At 39.7% G+C, this 26,334-nt stretch overlaps 2 protein-coding genes across 6 annotated transcripts; both read right to left on the bottom strand.

The window, feature by feature from the left end:
- Window positions 1–8,064: 8,064 nt before the first annotated feature.
- Window positions 8,065–9,300, bottom strand: LOC108049682. 2 transcript variants are annotated; one of them, XM_017130940.1, is made up of 3 exons: window positions 9,203–9,300; window positions 8,556–9,016; window positions 8,065–8,487 (listed from the first exon to the last, which is right to left on the bottom strand). In XM_017130940.1, exons 2-3 carry the CDS (start codon window positions 9,012–9,014, stop codon window positions 8,158–8,160), a joined length of 789 nt encoding a protein of 262 aa, XP_016986429.1. In that variant the 5' UTR covers window positions 9,015–9,016; window positions 9,203–9,300; the 3' UTR covers window positions 8,065–8,157. The 2 variants fall into 2 exon arrangements, with proteins under 2 accessions (XP_016986429.1, XP_016986430.1); XM_017130941.2 differs by having other exon boundaries at window positions 8,065–8,483.
- Window positions 9,301–20,133: 10,833 nt separating this feature from the next.
- Window positions 20,134–24,602, bottom strand: LOC108049717 (neurofilament heavy polypeptide). 4 transcript variants are annotated; one of them, XM_017131002.1, is made up of 2 exons: window positions 24,487–24,602; window positions 20,134–21,818 (listed from the first exon to the last, which is right to left on the bottom strand). In XM_017131002.1, exons 1-2 carry the CDS (start codon window positions 24,520–24,522, stop codon window positions 20,385–20,387), a joined length of 1,470 nt encoding a protein of 489 aa, XP_016986491.1. In that variant the 5' UTR covers window positions 24,523–24,602; the 3' UTR covers window positions 20,134–20,384. The 4 variants fall into 4 exon arrangements, with proteins under 4 accessions (XP_016986491.1, XP_016986494.1, XP_016986492.1 ...); XM_017131005.2 differs by having other exon boundaries at window positions 20,134–21,801; window positions 24,487–24,598; XM_017131003.1 differs by lacking the exon at window positions 24,487–24,602 and adding an exon at window positions 21,866–21,973.
- Window positions 24,603–26,334: the final 1,732 nt, after the last annotated feature.

Here is a 26,334-nt window from a genome sequence, read left to right as displayed (position 1 = left end):
TGGCAAGGATATTACCAGTGCTTACGGGGCTTTAGGCCGCAAGGAGATCCGAAGGGTATTATCGAAGAGAAACCACGTTGATCCGATCTGGGATGTACGGAGATTTATTAAAAGCCTGAAAGATCATTTTGATTTTGTTGGCCTAAATTTATTATGGTATTCAAAATGTTTTAATTCATTGGAAGGTTTGATTTAAAAATAAATACATTCAAAGAATTAATCAATAATTTAAAATATTTTGTTATATAAAAGGAACATGGAAAGTATTTGTATTCAACTTCTTAATCCACTTATCCTTATTTATATGTATAATTTCAGAAATATAGAGCATTCTCAAATCAACTCGAGTAAACTTAGCGGCCCGTTTGCTTCTTGCTCTGGTGACAGTAAAGTTTTCTGTGTGCCTAATCAACTGTCCAAATCGGTGAAGCCCATCCCCATTCATCCTGCCCCAACAATGCATTATTTAAAAGGACCTGCAATGGGAACCGAAATCCTGCTTCCTGAATCCTCAATCCAGGGGTAGCTTCGGAAAACGCATGATTCCCACGAATTTGGAAGGGCTGTCTGTCAGTCCGTCAATCTCTCCATCTGTCCGTGAGTCCGTGTGTCTGTACGTCTGTATATACGTATGTCCGTATGCCCGTTTGTCCGTTTGTCCGTATGTCCGTTTGTCCGTTCATCCTACTGTCTTCAACTCTACTCGGCTGGGCTTTACTTTGCCTTGCACCTTTTGTGACAGCGACGTCTACGAAAACTTGGATTTGTTTTCATCCAAATCTAGAATGTGGAGAAGCATCGACAAAAAAAAACGAACAAACAACAACAGCAACAAATTCGGGAACTTGTACTGGAAATCGTTCGCATATCTGTCGCCGTGCTCATCCTCTGTATGCAAAATGCAAAAGTTTAGCCAGTAAATCTTTGCAAGTGGCACATAAACTTTGCCAAAGAAACTTTTTTCGCTCCAAAGTTCCCCAGTGCAGTGTTCTATAAAAAAATGATACAGTGCCAAAGAAGTGAAGCGAGGGGAAAAGCGGGAAGGCAGAGTGCCAAGGAAAGTTTCACAGAAGGCAAAGAGCAATGCCAAAAGCGGCTCATAGGCCAGGAATTGTGATTTATGACCAGCAATGATGTGGTAAAGAAGAGGGGTGTCAGGTTATTGCGAAGACTTCTTCAGTTTGTCTTATCAGCTATTGTTTAACGCTGATGGACAGTCTGGACTTCTAGTTTTGATTGTCCTTTGGGTACTTGTCACCTCTACTAATGGGAGATAATGGAGTTTACCGCCAAGAATCATCAATGAGTTTGTCTTTAAGTAACTTTTAAAGGTAAATAATCTAATATCTACTGCACGTTAAGAGCCTAAACATCTGTGTGACCAATAATTAGCAAATGAGGTTCAGCGCATTGTTCTGGAAAATATGAAATTAATATTTATTTTAAAATTGGTTAACAGAGTGCCGGGCAACTAACAGTCGAGGCATTTCTCTATATGTGGTTTAATTAATCAGGCGGCAAAGCAATTAAAACTAATTAATGCTCCTTTGTTTGCTTTCAGATCTGTCCTGGGAAGTCTACTAATTTGAATGTTTTCTTACTCCGATAAAATATCTCAAGAGTAAGCTAGGATTCGTGAATTCTTTGTGGGATTTTTTAGTGATACGAAATGATTGCCAGAACTAATCGCCCTTCCGAATTGAGCAATATGTTGCTCATCGATGGCAATTGGAATTGCGGCCGAGATGGCGATGGTGTTGCCCCTTGCTAACCCCTTAACCAGTCCCGTCAACTGTTGGCAGCTGTAGTTTTGGTGGCACCTTTTGGGCCCCGTAAATCGGTGTTGTAATTAAGCCAGAGTTAGAGCTTTGGGGCCTCAAGTGGCGACCCGAAGCGCCCAAGTCATCGGTTGCGCCACCACCTCCGCACCACTTTGCCCACTTGCACCACTCGACAACCACCAAGGTCTGGCGGCTGTCTGTCATTAAGTCGCCCTGTCAGACCCTCGACAAATGAATGCCTAACGAGTGACAAGCGGCAGTCGAAAAAGAGTACAATCCCGCAGTGTTGTCAAATAAAGTTGAAAAAAGCAAAGCTTAAATAGGGTATTTAGAAGTTATAGCCGTTAAAATAATATTTTTGGGAAAACTTTAACCGTAAATTCAAAATTTGCAATTAAAAACGGTTTAATTTTTTGTATTGTTTAAATTTTTGGACCAGAATAGTAGTAAACTGGTTCTAATTAACATATTTGTAATAAATATAAAGAAGAAAGTTCAAGGTTCACATTGCCTTATTAAATAATAATAATAATAATACACAAAAAGAAAGTGAATTGACTTTTAAGACTCGCCTTACCTAGCTAAAAGGCAGTTGATTTGGCAGCTCTAAGTTGTAGATTAAAAATGCATAGGCTCCCTTAAGTTTCAATCTCAATCTCAAATTGGTGACCCCGACACGCAATTGCAACAGATCATCTTCAGCGTCATCATCATTAGGCCTTCGCACAATCGGTCTGCAGGTCGGTGGATAAAGCCGAAAAAGGGGGCTTATCGCCGCTTGCCCATCAGCGGTTTGAACTAATTGTCGAGTCCGATTCATTTCAGCTCTTTTTTGGTCAAGGAGGGCACACTGGGTGTTAAAGCCCGACCCGATTAAACCGCAGTCGAAATAGTTGCGCAGAGGCGTTAAACCCTGATTGGCAGACGCTAGTATAAGCTTCTTGATTTGATTAATCTTTCTGCCTGTCAGTTGGGCCGTTGTCATTCGTTAATGGGATAGATGGTATCCGGGTTTCATATGGGAATTCGTCTAATCATATTAGTTGTTGCTTGGGGTATATTAAAAGCAAAAATAGAAATGCATTTTGTGAGAGAATTAAATTAAAACCATTTGGAATTAAAAAAAAAACGCTTGTTAAAGAAGTGTACTTTGATTCCACATTGAAATCGGTTTCTTATTCAGTTTTTTATATTTTGATTTTTATACGTATATCTTTAAAAACAATAAAGCTTTGTCGACGCCGATTTTTAAATTCAAGGTTTTACTAAGTTTGTATAATCTTCAAAATTAAAAGTCTTACTTTTCTTCAGACGTTTTCCTTTCCTTCAAGTATCCATTAACAAACATGATTGGCAACATGTTCTTGTTCGCTATAAAGAATTTTTATTATCCAAAATTTATAAGTACACTGCATTATTATTTTGCTTTTAAGATGCACCATTAGCCCCCAGGCTGGCAGAAGTGTTTCCCTTACATCCTTAACCCTTTTTCCACCAACAGCACATACTCTTCCTCTTTTTTCATTTCCCAAAATGAAGCACAAATCGCTTTCGCATAATTTTCAATATCGCGCCAATAAAAAATCTGCCAAGAGGGATGACGAAGAGAGGGGCATGGGTAAAGGGGGGCGGTGGGATTGACAGAAATTACATTGAAAATTGGAAAAAATAACTCCCCGCACAGAAATGCTCCTTTTGGTCCTGCACACACACTACAGATTGCCATTAGCACCTTCCTTACCTGTGCTCCCTGCCACGTCCCCACATAACCCGCCTCCTCTTTTCAGGTGCAAGATTTATGCGCGATGTGTTGAGGGTTTTTTCCTTTTTGGGGCAGAAGAAGTGCGGGGTTTTAGGGCCTGGCAATATGCTAAAAATGTGCTTTTGCATCGCAATTTTTTCCCGTTTTCCTCGCTGCATGGCTTATGATCATATTTTCCCCGTTCGCCATTTTTTTTGTTGTTGCTAAAAGCAATCAAAACTTTTTCATTTACAGTCTCCGAGGGCAAGCAAGCCGGCATTCATTTAAAATATATTTTTTATAAATTTTCATGGGGCTTGGAGTGTAGGTGAAAATGGATTGGCAACATAATTTCCAGACAGAGGAAATTGATTGAATAATAAATATCGAATGGATTGGAGTACAAGTAGATACGAAACTAATCATGAAACTTTTTTGAAACATCTGAAAAGCATGGAAACCTCAAAAATTATAAGTTGACAATCGAATATCGACTGCATCCCTCAATCAAAATTGTTCGATAGACGAACTTAACTCCATCCTTTCCTGCAGGATTTCCCCTTTGGGGGGCGAACTTGGCAACTTGTCTGGCCACTATGCTTCCCCAATATTTCGCCCCGTAAAATTGGTTTGTTTTGTTTTTGGTAGTTTTTTGCGAAACATGAACGGAGCTGCAATTTATGCGCTCAGGCCGACAGTTGTGCAACCGCATAGCAATGCCCCCCTCGCAATCGGCACCCCTGTAGTAAAGCTGCCCCAGAAAGGCGCGTACTGCCAAAACCAACTTCAAACTCGCAATATAAACACATAAATCCTGGCCACTGATACACATAGATACCGCTGGAAGAGGCTCCACCCAACTTATAGGGGTATTGGTTAAAGGGGAGGGGGGTTGATTTTGTCTGTCCAACTTTTGCGTATCGGCAACCAACAACAACAACTTGGTTAGACGCCTCTGCTTTGCAATTTCCCACTTTGTACGGTGGCGACAGAAGAAATAACAATAAAAATAATAATTCATTTTTATTTAGCAATAACAAATGTTTATATAAGTTTATTTTTTATTTATTTTTATTGTTATTTCTTAATAATATACAATTCAAATCGGTTTGTTTGTAACTGAGAATAAATAGATAAAATTTTGTATATTCAATTTTACAAACAAATTCAAAAATAAATACGTCGGTAAAATTTTTCTAAAATGTTCTTATACTAATAGTATAAAAAGGACTACTTCTTCTGCCGCTGCTGTATTTCCCTCCTACGTTTTCCGAAAGTGGCCGTTCAACAAAAATATTATTGGGGCGTCCCCGCCCAGAAAAAAAAGATACACATTCTGCAACTTCAGAGGGGCGGGAATGCGAATGGAAACTTGTCGATATCGGACAAAAGTTTAATTATTGCTGATATGGGAGGGGGAAAAGAGGGCGACGGCATATGCATTATATATTTCCAGAATGAACAGACAACAAACTGTTTGCACTTAGACGGCTTAAGGTATTCAGAGGGAACGGAAAAAAGTAGTAACTTCAGCTAGCCAAATTTTAATTACTCTACCCTTGAAGCTGTTAAAAAAATTAAATATTCTATATTTAAATTTTTATTCGCACATGGTATTTAGGTAGCTATTTGAGATAGTCGTGCGATTTTTTAAAGTTTGCGTAGAAACGGCCAGCCGTTGCTGATCCAGAAATGCCTTCTTGACTGCTTTGTGAACTCTTGACAGAAATAATAATGGCCTTTAGCAAGAGTATAAACGGGGCTTCGAAATGGGAGGCACACCTACACCCATGATTGAGTGCAACTAAATCCAGTTGCTAATGCTGAATGATGTATGATGAGCCCTGGGAGTGAAGTGTAGCCAAGTCGACTTCAGTTAATGGAACTACTTTACCACAGTTGTTGAATGTAGTGATCACTGAGTAACTGGGTTAGTTGGAAACACGGAAATAATAGGGATGTAGGAACTTAACTTCCCGATAAACGGTTCAGTAGGGAACAGAATTTTTTGGCATACAGCTAGAGAAGAGTTTGATTTACCTTAATAATAGCAAAATGGATTTAAAGTAAAATAACCAGGGAATTTTCTTTAAAAGTGAAAAAAAAAAGAAAAGTAAACATAAATCATATATATTTGGATGGTTTTAATGAAAATAAGAAAATAAGTAAACAAAATTTGTTGTATGTGTAGATGTATTAACTGTCAATGAAATCATTAATTATGGTCTTAAAATTCGATAATCTAAAAATGTATCATTTGTAAGTAGAGTCAGTTTTAAACGAAGATTTATAATTAAGTAATTGCTTTGAAAAATAACAGAGATCACTTAATCTGTATCGATCACGAATTTTCTCCACTTAATCCGCTTGAATACTTTTCAAACTCAGGGTTAATTATAAGGTCGCTCCACACCTAAAGATCATCGTCTGCTTCGTGGCGCACTTTCAATGACCCAACTTCCATTAGTTGGGTTTAGCCGGAGGTCGGGTTTTCCCCACCCAGTTTGCCAACCGTTTTTCCTTCTCCCAAATGGAAAGCGGTAGCCAAAAGCCATAATAACTATATCGATGTGCATTTGGCGACTCTTCTGCGAGTCGCAACCAAACCGTCTGTTGGTGGCAGCACTAAATCAATGTTGGGATTGTGCATTGTTAGGCGGGGGAATGGGTTTCCCCAAGAGCCAAAAGCCAAACCCGAGAGGCGAATTCCGCATTGCAACACCCAGCCGAAAAGCAATCGAAAATGTAATTGACGCGCTCTGGTTAAAAGGCATAGGCTAGGTTAACAAGTACCTAGTTATTTTACCTAAGTGTTATTTTTAATTTACTGGGGTAAACATAAAAAGGCGGTACTAAAACTTGGGCTAAACAAATGTAGAATCTTCCTCTATTCAACTTTACTCACATTTCATAATAATATTTCAAATACATTATATTTATCTAGGTACAATAGAGGCGTACCTCTTTTCCAACACTGATTTTTAGGCGAAAGAGGGGGTTTTCCAGAGGGCAACTCTCCCTATCATCACTTTAAATGTTGATTGTCGGTTTTGCGGCTTCGCTTTTGGGCCCGCCTTCAATTCTGTAGTATATGGAAATGTTGCAAGGTTGCATGTTGCAAATGGCGAAAGTGTCGCGGGTGCTGGCAATCGAAAAGGTCGTGCTCGGTTCAAATCCCGACGAAAAACAACTGAAGCGTTAACAAGTGGGGCGTTTCGAGCTGGCTAATTGGACTTCGAAGCCATAGCAGACACCCTGACATAATAGGATGCTTCTTAACCCCGCAAAATTAAAAACATTTATACCAAAATAACTAACATTTTATAAAATGCGAAAGTCAGACGGCTTTTAAATAGCATATATGGTAAGGTAAAAGCATAAGTTAAGTTCAACATCGTTTAAGAACTAAAAAAATAAAAAATATAGAAAAGACTTTAATTGGTAATTTTCTTTTAATTTAAAAATTAATGAATATTTCTTACGGGCCAGCTGACTTTAACTCAGCAATTAGATGACATCGAACTCCATTTGGAGCATTGGAAAAGGGTCATTGTTTGGGGTCACAAGGGTGTCAGGTCATTTTGTCCTCCCCTAATTGATGAGCTTGTCTTCCCGCCCGAGTGGAACACAAAGGAGGAGCAGCCGAAACGGAAATAGAGACAACAACCCTCCGATAGGCAAGGTTTCCCGACCAACCAGCACCTCTTTTATTCTAGGGCTTATTTAATGCTTCAACAGCGATGATTATGTACTGCCTGAGAAAAAAAGGAGAAGGCGAAGAGACGAAAGGGTCACGTATTTAAAAATGCACATAATTAAAATTTATGAGCGGTCTTAAATAAAGACATAACCCACGAACCCCCTCCTTTCCTCGATTCACCGCCACGGGGGAGCGAATGCAGAACAATCAAATTAAATACCTGTAAAACGCGGAATGGGGCGCGGCAGGTCACTGAGCAGGGGTCCTGAAACGAACTGAACTCAAATGAAATTGTAATGGCAATTCGCTGACGAAAAAAACCAAACAAAATTAAAGGGAATGAAAAGAAAAAAGAGGAGTGAAGGCAGGCAAGAACGACGGCGAACAGAAACCTTTGCTGTGAATAGGAAAGAAAAAACTAATTTAACACTGCCACCATGGGCGGAAAAAGTCGATCGGAATTCAAAAACTATTTTTCAATTTAAAAATCGCTTTAGCTTTGCAAACTTTAATTTGAAGACAAATTCTGAAATGCATTTGCTTACAAGTTTATTAGTGAAAACGATATTTGATTGATATATCTGGAAAGTATGTTGGGAAAACATCCAGTTTACGCTACTGTACTGAACCATCTCCACCATCTTTTTTCCCCTGAGACACCCTCAATTTTCCAGGACATCGCTGCACGCCTCACAAGGTCAAAGTAATTACAAGTAAACAAAGTTAGGGGCACGCCAGCTCTTGTTGTCCTCCGCCTGTCGGATGGCGTGGAAAAAAAAAAAACAGAGGAGAAAAAAGACAGTTTGACCAAGGAAAACTCTGAGCATAGTGGACGGACGGGAAACCTTATTAAGACGTGTATTAAGTGTCGGACAGCTGACAGCCGGAAAGGACACGCAGAAATGAAAGGTGGAGAAGGTCGCAGGATGAGAATCCTATTTAGCGGGATGCTCCTTGAGACTGGCCAGCCAAAGTTGTTCCATCAATTGCCTGCCACGCCGGAGATGCATGCAGGATTCCACCAAAGATCGCAGTATCCGGTGATCCTCGTTCTTTTGTCGTCGATAAGCCGCCAATCGCTCCGCACTCGGATGATTTCGATCATCTTGCTCCGGCCAGAAGTTTCGGTCGCCAAGTCGGCGAACCATTTCCTCGGTGGAAACGGGAGAGCATCCATCCGGAATCGGTAGGAAGAGCAGTAGAAGCGCCTGGCGATGAAATTCCAGCTGGCGCTTCTCGTCTGACTCCTCCTCCTCCGGTCCTTTCTAGGAATCAACATCGATGATGAATCTTACGAATTTCGATTATGTATCAAATCCACACGAATTCTTACCTCCTTCTCCTTCACAAAGAAGCTCTTGAACCACTGCACAATGACCTCAATTGTTGACGAACTCTTAAAATTCCTCGGCTCCTTGCTGGAGTGGTGCTCCCTGTCTTTAATTTTTCTTCCCAAAATCACAGTAAACACGTCGATAAAGAAGTGCAGAAGATATATGGTGTCCCCAACTCGACCCGAGACCAATTCATGCACATTAATGTGTGGATATAATCCCAAATTATTGAGAGCCCTCTTTAACACTCGGTAGTTCCATTGCCAACCCATCTTGTCCGCTTCCAGGGATTCCAGATCAATGGAGCCGGGGTATATAGCCTCAAGCAAGTGGCACCAGACAATACCGCTGCGCAGATCCTCCAGAGAACAAAAGTCACTTTCAATCAGAGCATTTACCCAGTTCATAAGGATGCTGGGATCCGTGGGTAAACGACGCGACCTCAGCACGTGGTGCATTACTAAAAAGTTGCAGATAAAACGTTAAGATGGGAAAGTTCTGAGGCTTAATAGAACTCGAAAAAATCGTTTAATTTTCCACATAAATAAGTAGGTACATATTTATGAGATTTTTGCTTTCAGAGAGATCTTTATTTTAATTTCGAACATTATTATTTCAGCAAAGCTGTTTAAATCTAGTTACTTACTCGTTTGTTTTGCTGTTGTTATATTTTTCACAGGGGTAAATGTCTTTTGGCGTGACCTATTTGAATTGGGGCTTATTTAGTTGTGATATCGACTTGAAATAATCGAAAAACAAACAATACAAGGCTTGCTTTAAAAACTTTTTCAAATATAAGTGTTTACTTCGTTACTTGAGGTTTTCGAATTCAAAGCAATTAACCATTAAAGTCCAATCAAGAAGACGTAAGCCCAAAGATGAGAAATGTGAAGGACTTGCAATAAAAAGGAAAATAATCAGCGATGGAGAGGCACTCGTTCTTTTTGTCCGCGTGGCAGGGAAAAATCCCTGCTCAATTGAAGAGCATTTCCCTTTTTCCGCCCATGTCCTCCGTTTTTCTGTCATAAATAACTCGAGCTTTAAGCATTATAAACCGGATCTGCATTGGGACAATTCCGTCTGAGACCAACCATTGCATTTCATTGCATTTTTAAGCCCGCGAAATTATTTAAATTCTTTACCTCACTCTTTTTTCGTTAATTTTTGTATGCCTGGCTGTTTGCTGGTTGGCTCGTCAAAAATAAACTTGGAATGAACTTTTGAGTTCGAGTGAGTTTTGCAGTGCGGAAATTTGTTGCAGTTGCCACTGACACGAGTTGAGCCATTCCCAATGCCAGAGGAATGGAGATAAATTGAGAAAAGAGCGCTTGTGGGTGGCACAAAAAAAGGGAAAAACGGCAAACAATGAAATGCATTGAAAATTGAAAATCAATGAACTGTTATAATAACTTGCCGCAGAGTCAGAAGCGAGCATCCAATACATATCTATCTGCCTCACACCCACGGCTTATATATATTCATACGCGGAGCTGCAGAGGCATTGAATGCATTGCCAGCCAAAGTCAGACTTCAACCGCAAAAAGTGCACTGAAAGAAAATCAAATATGGCAAAAAATGTGGAAATCGAGAAAATATATAACTAGTAATTAATTTAGAAAAATAATATTGACACAAAGATAGAACCGGTTTGGTTACCTTGTCAAATCAATAAAAGATGCAAGCTCGCAAAACTTCTCACTATTAAAAGAGCAGTAACATCTTATGTTTGGAACAAGATTGTTAGTTTCACCATTTTGAACTGATTACAGTGCCCCCCTTTTCTCTCTGTGCAATATCCCTCCCTTGCCAATCCCGTGGAATTCAGATCCTGCGCTCGAGCAACTCGTGCGTGCGGTTCTCTCTCTTCATTAAACATATGTAACGCGCTGGGTTAACAATTGGGAAGGAACGCAAAAGCAAAAGGTGGAAGGATGTGGGTGAGGACGAGGCGCAGGACCTGCGACAACGTCAACTTCGAGTCGGATGCAGCGATTAAAAATTAAATGCCTTCGTATTAACAAACAAGCCGCTTGCCATTCCCAACGTTCGTCTTTTTTTCTGTTTTTTTGAGGCAGGAACCAAAAACCCGAAATGGAGGAAAAAATGAAAATGTGAAATGAAAAAAAACTTAGCAGCAACACGGACAATGGCTCGCCGATGGAGTTGGAAAATGGTTCTGGCGTAGCGGTGGAAAGTGGAGCTGGGAAATCCTTTGGTGCATGTAAAATGCATGAATCGCTGGGCGCCACGTGTGAAATTTATGCACATATGTTGACAGCATTTAAGGGGAAGGACGAAAGAGTGGCTCGAGTGGTTCTACTCACTCTGCTTCTCGGGTTTTTTTTTACCGGGCGTCAAAGATCTGGACAAAATTTCCATTCTCGAGCATATGATTTTTTTTCAAACAAATGTTTTTAGGCACATTAGTTATTTAATTTTCTTCCGCAAAAATTAAAAATGGTGTAGATTTTTTTATTATTTTTTTTTTTAATATTTGGATCTGAAGATAAGTCGTCAGACTAAAAAAAAATTAAAACCGTTTTTATTTTAAAAAGACTATATCATGAAATATAATGAAATAATAATTTTCCAGAGAAAAAGAAGCCGATTGGCAAGTTTTATCCAGATAACTTTAAAACTGATGGACAAGTTTTAACTGAAATTATAATACTAATAAGAATGAATATGTAATCTAGAATTTTGAAGTAAGAATTGTCTTTTTAAATTCTTGCTATGCAGATGTAGAGTCAATCCAACACATTTACTTTGTCAAATTTTCAAGGCTTGCAATTAAAGTTTTTGTGTATAGACTTTAGTTAACAACTTGTAGTCGCTTGAGATTCTTACCTCCAGCAATTAATTGGCCGCCGATCACCCTGACCCAGAAGGGCCTGCAAAGTGGTCATCGAATGATGACTGGACTTTCTGGTTCTCATTAGGTCGATCCTCCGCACAAATGGAGACTCATTGACAGCCATTCGACTCAATGGACTGGGTAGATTGGGTGGAACGCAAACAAACAGCCACAAAAGTCAAATAATAATGAATAATTAAGCGTACGAGGACAGATGACGATGTGGGTCAATAGAAAATGTCGCTAGCAGTCTGTTCATCGATTGCCATGACTGTGTTTTGTGCTTTTTTTCGAGCTGGGGATGTTGTTATCATCATCGTTTTCACTTAACAAGCATTTCATTAGCCTAATTCCGATGGCTCCTCGTTTCCTGATTGTTTGGACAGTGGCCAAGCAGCTGTGTTCCATTCCTCTGATTGATGTGATGTTTGCCTTTCGGTGGCGGGGGAGAAAAATTTCCCTCGGCTGTCACACGCGGCGTATGGGTGATATTAGTGTATCCCCATTGGTGGGGCCGCAAATGAGATTAATGCTAGTTGGTCATAATTTATGCGTTGATTGAATGTGGAAAAAGGGACGAATAACTATAGTTTGGAAAAGGCTATTAAACTCTCATTGATTCCCCTGTCATAGACGGCATATGAGTAATATTTTAACTTAAAGGTATTTATGTTCAAATATTACTCATAAGCCGCCTATGACAGGTGAACTAAAGTTAAGTATGGTAATTTGTTATATTGATTTTTTCCAAATTTGTACCTAAGTTTTCCCCCTTTAATAGGTATTGGTACACAACAATTAACAACTAACTCTAATAGGGGACTTTTGGCTTTTCATCTGACTCAATTAGCGGTAGCCATTTGGCCATTCAACATTCGGCTAATTGGCTTCACTTGGCTTGAGACTTTGTTTTACCTATTGGAATACTGGTTTTACTCTATTTTATAACGTACTTCTTTCAAAGTGCTCTTCTTTTGTCTTAATTTTTAAACTTTTTAAAGTAATTTACATACTTCAAAGCTTACAGGTAACAACCTAATGAAAAATATCCATATATTTCCGGAAAAGCCTTCACTAAAGAAAAAACAAATTAATCCTATGGGAATATTGAGGGGCATTTTGTGTGTCGGCATCTCGGCAAAACAATTCTTTTGGCCTTGCTGCCAATTGCAATCGCTTTGAATCAATCACGAACGATTGCCTGGAATCGGGCTTAGAAGTGGGATGGTGATGGTTTCCCCTCCGCAGAGATGGCACCTGGCTGAAATCCCAGGTGGAAAAGCTGCCTCCGGAGGATTCTTTGCATTCTGCTTTACATTTCCTGTGGCAATGTCTGCGGTCAGCTGTCCTTCCTGCATACAAATGTCCTTCTTTCCCCAATCGCACTCTGCATTTTCCGGCTGCTGCAGCTGGCGACGTTTCCTTGTGCGCGCAAATAAAATGCAAACAATGCTTGTTTCATTTGCGTAATAAAATATTTATACAGGTATTTAGTTGGCCACGAAGCAGCAGCGAACAATTAAGCGAAACACCACGAAACAGTGCGGAAAAAGGAAACAGTGGGGCGGGGGCAGCAGTTGGCCAAAATTTAAGCCAGGTTCCTTTAATGAGCCCCCACAAAGTACCGCTAAAAAACAACAGAGGACGGAGAACAAAAAACGTCTAGACGTCATTTCTCAGTGGGGTTCTCCCCCGGTTTTTCCATTTCCATTTCTCTCTCTTTTTCTCCCACCCACTGGACATGTTAGATAAATCTTCTCCCGTATTTTTCGCAGCGATTTGCCATAGCTCATACAGCAGGATAGATGGAGAAACAAAGGGAAACTGAGAGACTGGAGAAAAAGAGCCTGAGAAATTGCCTTCATTTATCATGTGCTGGGGCAGCTAAGCGCATACCCTGTAAAAACCAGCAAAGAACAAATACCCTTTGAAACTGCAGAGAAGACTAAACAATATAGAAACAATTACAAAAAACTCCCCTTTGAGAGCCTTAATAAACTTATCAGCTACAAAAGGTAATGTTTAGAACGATTAATTCGAAAGAATTGGAAAGGAGAGCTCGCTTTAAAGCGGTTTTCCTGGGTTTCAGGAATTGAAATCCTTCAATCCTTGGTTTGCTGCTGTAGAAGTTGGAAATTTCGAACCAATCGGTATCTGCAAGTCGAGTTCTTTGCAACCTGGACCAAAGACAATTGGCAGCTGACACTCTGCGGTTGATTGGCTGCGGCTGACCACAGAAATTTGTGCACTGGCACCTCGACGAAACTTGTGCGACACACACTTCCATTATTTACCATTAGTTATTTGCGAAGGACATATATTTAAGGAGCGAGCCACCCCAAATCAAGTGCGGGGCCATCAAAATAAATCAGAGTACTAGACTGCCCCATTAACCATATGAATGTTTAATGCAATTTAAGAGCAGCAAAGTTTTCAAATTTAAATATTCATTGGGCCTAAGTCTTTTGAGAGTTCATAATCCGCTTTAATTCGATTTCAACAAATATATTTTATTGTGAACCGTTTAAATTGTGCATCAATTAACTAGATTTTATTTATGTTGGCTCAGTTAAACCACAATATATTCCGCTTAACTCTTTTTTCAATCTCTCTGTCTTATATGAATCCTGTTTTGATTATGGTGAAGCTTTAATTTCATTTTAATGGGTTACTGGTTTGACTACAATCTTAATTTAAATATAACGTCAATCGGTGCTTCATCATAATTTTAACAGTTATTAACACTTTGTTTACAAAGTTTTCCCAAACTTCAGAAAACTCAATTTATATTTATTCAGGCCTAACTCGAATTCAACTTTAATATCACTGGATCGATTAAGGCCCGACAATTTCCGGTCTTACTTCACTTTTTTTTATGCAACCCTCCTGCCATTTTCCCAATTTTTCTTCAACAATTTTCCCCTTTTTAAGTTGCTCACGATGCGGTTGTAACTGCGACGTGCTTTATCGCAGGCAGACGCTAATTAATCTGCAACGCCTGCTCATTGCATTGTTGTGGCTGCTGCATTTTCGTGACCTACGCTTAACCATCTTTAGCCCCCTTTAACCATCGCCCCTGGAATCCCCACGGATCTCACCCATTTTGACACGATTTTTCGCCAAACGAAACAAAACGTAAATTCTTTGGCCAAAAAATGAGTTTTTACATAATTTGATGTGCTCGAAAGTAAACAAGCAGCTGGGGGAGTAGCAATGCCAAAAAATCCTATCCTAACTAGCCGTGGCACACAAAAAGCGAATTTTAATGTGCGGTCAAACAGTCAGACAATGTCTAAATTCGAAATGTCAGCGTTGTCAACGGCGAATAACGAACAGCAACAAGCACAAACAACCACATCTGTTGTTGACAACAATTAGAGTTGCACACACAAATAATACATAATAATTATTACGAAAAGCTTTCAACCACTTTGTCATTCGCCGAATTTGGTCATTTTTCGTCTGATTTTCTAAATGATTTCCAGCTTTGTGCTAGCTCTATGCTCTGTGCCCAAAACTGAGTCTAAGTCGCCTTGACCCAAGACCCGGCTTCTCGAAAATGGAACCCTAACCCCTGGTCAAGAAGGTTTTGCGGCATGATGAGTAGGCTTAAATTATCTGCAATATTTGTGTAGCCCAAAGGGCTCGAAGTCAGCGACAGATATTATGTATAGATAGCCACACTTGGTAAATCGTGACTGGGCAAAGGTATTTATATTTACCTTGACCCACCAATGAGGATTCTGTTTTCAGTTGCCTTAACTTCAAAATGAATGCGATGAGCCAGCAAGTTCCTATGAAAAATCAAAAGCAAAAATCAGAAAATTACGCTGCGGTATTAAATTCTGGCGACCGTGTAAATGGAAAATAAAAGTGCTAATCATCAGAAGACAAGGTTACTTCTTATCTATTTTTAAACACAAGCTTTAAGAATATTTTTTGGGTTGTTCTAAACTGAAAAACATATATCAGAGAATTGAATAAAAATAAATGCATCTTGAAGTTGTTTAGACAAACACATTAGCTAGTCCAAATTTTAACCAGGTGACAGGGTACATAAGCATGTATGTTTAATACCATAATACAGAGCTCGAAAATCACAGAATAAATGAAACTATCGCCAAGAGATAAACCATTACGTCTTCGAAGTTGCGACAAAGTTAAAGCTTAAAGACGCGAAAGATAGCGAGATGTGCAAGCTAAAACCGAAAAACTGTCAACGCGAATTACTGACACATTTTCGCAGAAAGGGTGCAGCAAGATGGGGGTGGAAAAAAGGGGGGAGGTGGGGTGGTTGGAGCGCATTGATAGTAATTGCAAGCAGCATGCACAATTGCAGCTCCTCGCTGGCAGCTTACGAGAAACGAGACGCGTAATAAATCCATAATCCAAGGCGACAATTTGAATCATTGCGCTGTAAATGCGATGCGCTTTCTCTGGGTGGTGGCAAGAAGTGGGTGGTGCAGCGTGGTGCATGGTGATGCAGTGGGTTCAGGGGTCACAGCTGCAGGCATTCGAGCAGCAAAGACAAGACAAGACAGTTGCAGGGCTGCCACTCCTTTGCCATTGCCTTTGCCTTTGCCTCCTTGCTGGCCTTTGTTTTATTGCATTTCACTTTGTCTGGCTTTGGGTGGAAAGCTTGACGCCAAGCCCATTTTTGTCCTTCGCCCCTTTTCCGCCCCATGGAAAATTGCATTTTCGCGAGTTCACTCTCATCCCACCCACTTTGCCCTTTTCCCACTGTGTTTGTCTTTACCATAGCAGTTAAAATAATCATAATAAAAACAAAATCCAAGCGCACAAGCGAGCTGAAATCCCCAAAAAGAAATGTCAACATTTGCCAGCCAAGTGCACTTGCTCCGGCTTCAACTTAAGCAGAAGCAGAAGAAGGGGCATGAAGACTGTCTCCCAGGACTTGTCTGTCGGCTTAGTTACCAGTTATCTTAATCACAGCTAAACAATCGATTCAATTTGAACTTAATAAAGACTTGCCCGAAAAGGTTGGTCAAAAAGATTGACCCACAGTCAGAATGGATATGTGTCTGCCAATCGCTTGATATACAATTGATATTGCTTCAAATTAACATCACGGGAAAATGGCCTGAAAATGATTGACACACAAGATGTCAAAGAAAAAGCATTTTGTTTTTATGATTAAATATCCAAAAGTGTTAACAATCTTAGTGCACGTTTGGGATAAGCATTTTACAATATAAAAAAATAAACAAATGCAAAAACTGGGCCACGTAACATAGGACCACGTATATATTGGGTCACAAACTGCGAAGATTGACGGAACCAGCTCTAATGATGTGCCTCGAGCTTAATCCAATATGCACTGGATTATTGGGCGTCGCATTTGCATATCGTATGGCACCCATGTGCCTCGTGTGTGGTCGCATTTAATTAATACAGCTACACATTTGTTGCAACAATTTGGCAAACACATTTCCTCCTGCTGTTTAGCCAGCATATTTCCTGGGCACAAAACTGGAGAGCATAACGGATTGACATATCGTGCGAATGGCCATTGAACCCCCGACCGACCAAAGGTAATCACAACAGCGACATGACTTATTCAGGACCCAGACCCCTGAACACACACTCGCACACCCGCACACCCGCACACAACGTTACGGCATTAGCTATGGCTGTATAATTAGCCCAATTTGGAGGGCAACGGAGGCACCCTCTTACACAGGCCCAAAAATTATTGAATATGATATGATTATTACTTTGACGATTTCTCATCATGTGAGGTAAAATGTACAAATATTTACAATTTTTAGTTACATTTTGTTTTAATGCGCTTTGAATTAGGATAACATTCCATATTATTTTAAAGATTATTAGATTATTGTATTCTAATTCCTCTATCACTTATTCTAATAAAGCAAACATTTTAAACATTGCTAAATAAAAAGCTATATTTCGGGGTAATATGTTAAGAAACAGACGGACGGACATGGCTAAAGCGACTCCCTTGTTGATCAAGAATGTATATACTTTTTAGGGCTTTAACTGCGTTGCAATCTTTTTACTGAAATTGAAATACTGTTTCCAGGGGTATACAAATCAATACCTAAGTAAGCTTAAAGGTAGCAACTTACCTTTTATACATTGTTTTTCAGTGTATCTTGGCTGGGCAGTCGTTAGCGTATTTCCATATGCCATGTTCGCCTCTCGTCCGGATTCGGAACATAAATGTTCTGTCTTGTCGTCCTGCAAAGCAGGGAGAAAAGTGAGCTGGCCGTGTCTGTATGGATTATGAATTGGGCATTGGGGCAAGTGTCAGATTCGGGACACTTTGTCCGGTCAACCTATTTGTCCTTGGCTGATTTGAGTCTTTGGCACAAGGAAATGTCTCTCTTCAGCAGGCAAAGTTCTCCTTTGGATACGGGCCCTTGGGGTTGAGTGATTACCTAGTGTCTCGGGGAAAGAGCTGAAAAAATCAATAGGTTTATTATAGCTCCAAACAAGTTTCTGTGATTTGACTAGTTGAACTAATTAATTATTTTAATTTTTTTAGTTTTATCATTTAAGCAAACGAAAAATAGAGATAATATATTCATAAAAGTTCCCTTTTTAATTAATCGTATTTACTATTTTTCTTAGAAAAACATAAAAGTCTAAATTGTCTGATTTACAAGCATAGACCTATTAAATCCCTCATGTAGTGCTTAGTCTGGGATCATCTGGACTTAAGCTGCTGAGTTGGAATTATGGTGTATTCTCGATACTTGCTGGCTTTCAGTATACTCCAACAACTTTAAGGCCCAAAGGAGCGTACATTAAAGCTCTTGGAAAACCTCTTAGCAAAGCTTCTCTGCATCTCCTGAATTTCTTTGCTTTTCGGCTGTGTATGCTAACTAAAATCAAGCCGCAGCCGACTATTTTGCATAAGCAAATAAAAGTAAATAAATTGAAATTCGTCAGCGCCTGGCTGCCTTTGCCTCCATATATATATATACACACTCAGAAAAACAAATGTGGTGTCTAATTTAATAGTATATAATTTGTGGCATTTGACATACTTTATATCTTTCCAAAAAAAACACAATGGGTAATGAAATGATGTATGAATTTGGGTCTTATATGATTTTGTGGTATATTTTTTCTGTGTGTATATAAGTATATTCCCCTGTGCATACAACACGCATGTAAATCGACGCTTTACAACACAAATGCCACCTGTGGTGCGCCCCCTCTGCACCACCAGTCTATAGTTGGGGTAGTTGGCAGCTTAAAGGTAAATTTGCTTTTGTATTTTTTTTTTTGGCCACATCGGAGGGGTTTATTGGCTGCACGGAGGAGTATGATTGTATTGGCTTGCACCTAACAGGGCTTAAGTTTTGATTATTTAAGTAACTTATGCTAAATTAAATATCTGCTATTTTTATGGCTGAACTTTCGAACACTTTTATTATATCTTCGATTGTGAATAAGGTGTTTTTTCTTTTCGACAATGCCTAAAAGTGTGCTGCAGAATGTGGGTGAGAAATTGCAGGTATAGTTTTTGAATGATTAGAGCTAATTCACATGATCTTCAACGAATGGTCCTTTCCACTTCATATTAGAGATTTAAATTCTAGAGTTACCCATAGTCGGATTTCCTGCAAAAGTTGTCTACGTTTGTTATTTATAGGGAAGAAAGAGTAGCATGTACCTTTTGGCAATTGGTATCCGTAAAATGGGCGTCGTGGTTTCACTCTGCATATTTACAGATTTTCCGTTTCGTTTTATTGGCAATTCCATTGTTAAACATTGAGCTCATCCGCAAACCCCCTCCAAAACCGTGTGTCGAATCGATTTTTCCTGAAGGAAAGTGCTTCCCTTTCCTACTTTTCTTCCTCTAATGAGTCCGCAACTACCACTAGCAATAAAAATCGTTAAAGTGTTTAATCAATGGCTTTGCCTCCTTTGCACAATGGAATGAAATTGAGTGCCATAAATCAGTGGCAAAATATAGGTGAGCTCACTTCTATGGCCTGCAGCCGGAAAAACCACCTGAGCCTTGACCTTTCAATGTGGGGTCAACGATTGGCAACTGAACTGCCGTCACCAGAATATTTTGTAAATACAAAAGGCGAGCTTTGAGTGAAATTAGAAGGTACCAAAATAGGTACAACAAGGCACAGAAAATACATTAAGCACATAAAACCCAATCGAATGGAAGTAAAGTGGCCAAGAACAACAACAAAAGGAATTCACTGCCAGAGGAATTCACCTGGCTCCCCCTTATTTGGCCACCCAAAAGCAGTCACAATAAAATGCCAACTGCCAATAAACGTCAATAAATCAAACAATTGAGCACGGCCAAGTTTTGTGACGGCGTGCGCCAAATAAGTCCAGTCCAACGTTCGATACCCAACGTCCAAATGTCCAAATGTCCCATGTCGCATGTCCCAAGTCCCATGTCCGCTGCCCAATGTCCCATGTCCGTTGTAGACCCGAACAAAAACAACCAATTCCCGAATGCTCCAATGGAAACTGGACCTGGTGAAAAATAGGGAAAGGGGAAGCTTGCATCCAGATATGAAGATATCCATTGGCAAAGCATGAATATGTTTAATCAATGCTCTGGCATTTAACAATGGCTTTGCATTTTCTAAAATGGTATATACTTATCGATGATAGTTCTCCCTAATAAGTTCATATATTCTTCAATTAAGAGTGGGAATAGAAGTTAAGTCAGACCCACACCAAATAAATTCATTCTCCAATTTGAAATGAATAAACAATCATTTGAATATATATTTTTTCGCTTCACAAGAGCAACGTTACAACATGTATAAGGAAGACTTGACTGCAGATTTGGCATCCGATTGACGTCTGAACGAAGTATAATGGATGTGGGAATGTTCGAATGGATGGTTGTTAGCGGGTGGATGATTGAATGTTCTTCGGTAAAAAAAATATACCTAAAATAACTAAAATGTGACCTGGGCTTGTCAGTTGGGTTGAATTGGGTTAACTATAGGGTATATATTGACTTGACGGTAGATCCCTGCTTGACCATGGTGTCTTTGTGGAGCTGATACTGCAGCACATAGGCACTTTCCATGCGCAGACCCTCGCGCAATTTGCGTCCAATCTCCAACACAGCCGCCTCCTTTCCCCCGTCTGCAGTCCAAATGGAGATCTTGTTCGACTTGCCGCGAATATTAACCACGGCACCGCACAATTCCTCCGAGTGATCACAAGCCGCTCCGATCAGACAGAGCATCGAGTCCATCCAGAAGTTGTCCAGATCCGTCTTGGTGTTCTTACTCAAACTGATGACCCAGCGACCCCCATGGACATTGGCCTCATCCTCCCACATCGGCCGAATGCCCTTCTTGAACAGACAGTAGTCACTGCCCATCTTGAGCTCCGATGGCGGCTTGATGTGTGTTATCAGGCTCCAGAAGTTCTCCACGGTATCGAAGCTGGTCACCTCGTGCAGCATATCCTCCCAGCTCTTGGTGCGATCGTTCTCCAGATACCACAGAGTCCAGCTGTTGTTCAGTGGATGGTGTGGTTCGTCAGGCTCGGTCGGTTCCACCTCGATGGATAGGTCGTCCTCGCTGCTTTCGCTCTGTGGCTCATTGTCCGGTGGAGCGACGAGAGTGGCCACCATGACAACATCCTTTTGGATTTGGTGATTGACAGCTGGCTGTGGATCCGGTTGGGGAATGGGTTTAACCATTGGGTACGTATTCTGGTAAATCTTCGGCTCTAGCATCCTATCCATAACCTTTTGCTCTGATAGTTTCCTTTGGATCTTCTGCTCTAACACTTTTTGCTCTGGCGTCAACTCATCCTGCAACTTCTGCTCGGGCACATTTCTCTTATCCTGCATCTTTTTTTCCGCCACTTTCTCGACCACATTTTTCTTTTCTGGTACTTTCTTCTGCTCCGGCACCCTTTGCTTCACTTGGAGTTTCTCTAGCTCCTGTACTTTGTCTTTCTCCTGGGTTTTCTCTTTCCCCTGGCCCATCTTATCCTTTGAATTTTCATTCTTGGCTTGATTCTTCTTGGCATCCGTGTGGCTTCCACTGCTTTTGCTCGTCTGACTAGGAGTACGAGGCACATTCTTTTGATTCTTTTTAGCCTTACTCTTATTCTTTCCCTGTTTTTGGGGTTCTGGCGGTGGGGTCTTCTTCGCGGTATTTTTCGGAGCTTGAGTCTTCCATAGTTCAGCTGCGGGTTGAGCTGTGGATTGAGCAGTGGATTGAGCAGGGGATTGAGCAGTGGATTTTTCAGTGGATTGAGGGCCTGCCGGAGCGGCTTCGGATTTCTGAAGGCCCTGTGAGGGATAATCATCGTTGCTGGCGCAGCTTTTGAACATCGTTTTCGGATTGGCAAAGTTCTTCATTTTGAAAAAATTGTTGGGAAACATGGCGGCTTGACTGGGGATTGGAAATATCTACAGAATTAAGTGGCAGATTATGTGGGAGCAACTAGAATACTCACTTCTACTCTACTCTAGTGTATTTTATTTTGAAAATGCCTGTACTGTGCTTGTGTTGTGTTCCTGACATAAGCAAACCTCAAACAAAACCTTTTGCCCAACTCGCTTTAATTGAAAACTCAACACCAACTTGTTTGTAAAAAAACCATTTGATCCAATACTAGTTTACAGCTTAATCTTTATACATGCATTAAAGCATACAGTTTTCTCTATACCAGTATTGATAACGATAAACTAAACCTCTAACGCAAGGCATTTCCAACTCTCTTAATGAGACAATCACGAAAAAAATTTCATTTTCCCCGCAAGGAGGTGCACACAGATTTTTCGAACGTGAGCTGAAAAATGTCTACAACTCTTGAAATGTTCACTTTGGAGGGGTCACGGAAGGGAAAACGTTCAAGTCCCAATGACCAACGAACGTGTTCAGAAGCTGCCAACTTTAGAAACAAATATTTACACACCCTTGGACTCCACGATTCGAATGGTTGCGACACCCCAAAAAAAATTGAGTGTAGGGTAACACACATCACGCATTTCTTATTAGCCTGGTCGTGGGAAGAGAAGAGAAAAGCTAAGCCAAGTTGTGCTTACTCCTTGGAAACTTGATGCCGTCCGACCGAACACGAAACCAAAATTCGGTTGCTTAAATCAGCACCGAAATGGGATACAAAGTAAATGGATAGAAGGCTAAAACTCAGATACAAGCTTTCCCATATTAGGTTTACATTTGTTTAACAAACGTTTGTTTGAAAAATATAATTTTTGTATGGGCGAAAAGTATTTTAAAATAATGAAGTAGTTCGTATAACTTATTTGTATTATACAATTTTCAATTTGCCTACACACTTCTTTCCCTTTTCAGACTAACATACGAATTAATTAGATCATATAATCATTAAATACCAAATAAAAGAATGCGTAATAAAAATTCTTCATATACACCCAGCTCAAAGAGCAGACGCTGAACTTTAACTAATGGCAACATTTTTTGTTTGCTCGAGTCGAACGTTATTGAGCCAAAGGAAAAAAAGCAAAACAAAGCAAGAGAGCAAACTTTCATTTGGCTTTGAATGTCATAAGTCGAACCGCTCGAATGAATGAATGAAAAATATCAGTTAGAAGTTGGACTCAAAATCAGAATCAAAAAAAGTGCAAATATTTGAGCTGGCCTAGACCTTTGACAGGCTTTTGGTCAATGAATTTATGACCATTTTCGATGAACCGATTTTGGCTCAATCTAATATACTTGTATGTGCTTTTGCCCCGAACGCGATTTTCAGCTGCAGATCCAGCGGCTATAGTCGGGATTTCGGGACCCCCCTATAAAAATTGTTCAAGGAAGAGGAGGAGTGAGCAGATTTTCCATTTTAAAGGCGCTGAGGGATCTCGTCCTTCACATTTACAAATGCGCTTTTAACCAAAACGGCAGTCCAGTGGGAGGGCGTAGGAAAGCAAAGCCAAAACTGAAACAGACAGTAGAAGAAGCTAAGGTGCACCGAGAAAAATTGACTCAAACGAAAACACTTCCTTTCTTACTTACTTTCTAATATATAACAGTATTTTATTTGATTACAATAGTCTCCTTATCATAATGAATTTGTTTTACAGTTTTATATATGATGTATGAAGCCAGGAATATAGGAAAATTTGCACCAATCTATTATAATATCAGTACAGTTCTTAAAATTATGCAAAACATCATACATATCTCCGATTTTGAACTTCTAACAAATGAATTTAGTAAATCAGATTAGATTAAAATTTTGTAATTAACAAGCAAGAAAAATATTGAGAATCTTTGCTTTTTCTTAGTGCACTCCAAGCAGTTTCGCTTTTCTCGGTTCTTGGCAAAGAATAACGCATTGAAATTTTTTATTTCGCCCAACTCCTCTCTCCTCTCACCCTATTTGATGTAAATATTGTATTAGACGGGCCAAAGTGTTGGGAAAATTTATTGGCAGCATATAAATCGAGGACTCGCCCTCAATGGGTTGTCGTCCATTGAAAAATTAAGCACTCCAAAGGTAAATATACACACTGCGAAAAGGCATTCATACAGTTGAAAGCAGAAGGTTTTCTTTCGCTTCCTGTGACCTATGACCTGTGAGCTGTCGCCGCTGGTTGAAATGTTCAAATGTTCAGCTGCCCGAAACCGAAAAACTGATGAAAATGCAAAAATGTTGTTCCCAGCTCTTTACCCTCGGCTGCTATGCCAATTTTAATTAACAAAAAACATGACCAGCTCCCTGTTGCGTTGTGTGTGTTTTGTTTAGCTCTGTTTTGTTTTGCTTTGTTTGGGTAGTTTGAACTTTGTTCAACGCTATTCTTGTATTTCGGTCGAACGAGATGGGGATAGTGGGGAAAATGGCATTTTGCCCCCAACTACGATCCGCTCAATTGCACTGGGCCAACTTTCTGCATACTTTCGGGGGTTCCCTGTAATCGGCAATAGCCAATGAAATTCGAGCTGATCGACAGACATAAGCTAAAGCGGGAGGGGTAGAAAAACGCCGAAGGAGACGTTCAGTATTAAAAAGCTATGGCTTGCATATATGTTCTTACTTTTACTAACAATACTTTCAATACTTTCCACGTTAAATTAAAACGTGTTCAAACTTACATTATTTGAGCATACGATTGTAACAAATAATATCATCTATGAGTATATCTTTAGCCGAAAAAAATGAATGGCAACATGTTGGTTTTGTGCAAAAAAAAAACTTGGATGTAAGAAAATTTTTCTATATTCGGGGTGGATTAAAACTGTCGATGATTTCAAAGCTTACTAGTTTAGATAAGCTAAACTACGAAATGCGAGAATAGTTGGCAAAAACCAATTGAAAACAAACCGTATAATCTTCTTAAACATATAACGTTTAATTTGGAACTTTGGCAATCTAATTTTTTTGGTGTGTACACAGATCAATTTTGAGATCGGACATCTTTATCATATATGTTAGCTGCCATAGGAACGATAGGAACATATGGACAACGAATGTTTAAAAACAGTGTTAATTATTTTTAATTTTTTTTTAGCAATCTTGTCGTTTGTTCTTTTGGTAGCTATATAATATAGTTGTCTAATCCGATAGAAAGAAGAGACATTTTAGAAATGGAAGGATATAGCTCGACCTGACTTACGAACATATACACATATACATAGTCTTCTTATTGTCTCATTCGCTGCGTTGTCAATTTTTGACTAAAATGATGCACATTTTAACATCTTTTGAAGGGAACTTAAAGGTCGAGTCTCCTACTTTTATTACTTGAATTGCATTTTTGGTGACAGTTGTGTGACGCGGCGCCATTGCCTTTCGTTTCCGGTTCTACTTTCGCTTGGGATCCGTTCTCCTTCCTTCTCTGTTTTCCGTTGGTTGCTTTTGAACTTCACTCGGATGCTCAAATATTTTCCTTAATCCCGCTGCCCGCTCCTGGATTAGTGTTAAAACATTTAATTAAAAAATTGTACCGAATTGTACCAGTAGCTTTTGTCGCATAATTTGCATGCCAACAACACTTTGGACAGTTTGCTCATACCATTAATTCGCCATTTGGCAAAATGATAATGAATATTTTCAGCTTTTCTAGCTTTTTGCCCAGGGTTCGGAGCTCTGTGCGTGTTTTTGTCCATACTTTTTCATGTTTACACATTCGAATGTTTTGCGTTTTGTGTTCTTGTGCAATGCAATTAATTAGAAGTGGATAAATGGAGCATGAGTGTTTGCAATTTCAGAGCGAAAATTAAATTAAAATCTATGTGCATTTTTGTCTTGCGAATAAAACGCTTTGAAAAAGTCATTCGAGGCTGAAATGCAAACACAGCATTTCAAATTCATCGAGCATTATGAAAATGCATAAACTGAAATTGAACCATAAATGCAGGCCAGAGCGGCGGACTTATCAATTGAAATTGCTAAATCATGTCAAATATTTAAAGAGTTGTTAACAGTTGCACGCACATGAAAAGGAAAAAAAACTGTGCATAATAAAAATTAAACAAAAAAAAATGTGCACATGCTTTTTGCCATGAGGCGTGTCGGGCAACAACGGGCGTGGCAGACCGCCCACTTGCAGCTCGTCCAACGGTTCGTGGCCAACTGAGCCCAACTTCCAGGATTTCTGACAACTTGCTCGGTCGAACAGCAGAGATGCAAAAATAACAGAGGCAACAAAGGAAACTAACAGTTGAAATCAAAAAATACTGTTGAGCTGCTATAAATGAATGGTGTAACAATAATGTTGTTCTTATATATAGCACTATGTTTACTGTTACCGGCATTATGTTTGCTCTATTGTATTTAACAAGGGTTAGGTAACTTTTCTGCAAAGCCATTTTTCGAAAAATTTGCAAGTAAATGACGAAATAAATATGATGAAAAATCGGCCCCAAAATACAAATAAAGTTCAAAACACAAAACACATTTTTAGAGAATTAAACCAAAATCATTTAGTAGTAAGCCACTTT

This window comes from Drosophila rhopaloa, unplaced genomic scaffold, assembly GCF_018152115.1.
Source record: "Drosophila rhopaloa isolate 14029-0021.01 unplaced genomic scaffold, ASM1815211v1 contig_3, whole genome shotgun sequence".
Classification (NCBI taxonomy): domain Eukaryota; kingdom Metazoa; phylum Arthropoda; class Insecta; order Diptera; family Drosophilidae; genus Drosophila; species Drosophila rhopaloa.
This window is presented reverse-complemented; position numbering and strand designations above follow the sequence as displayed.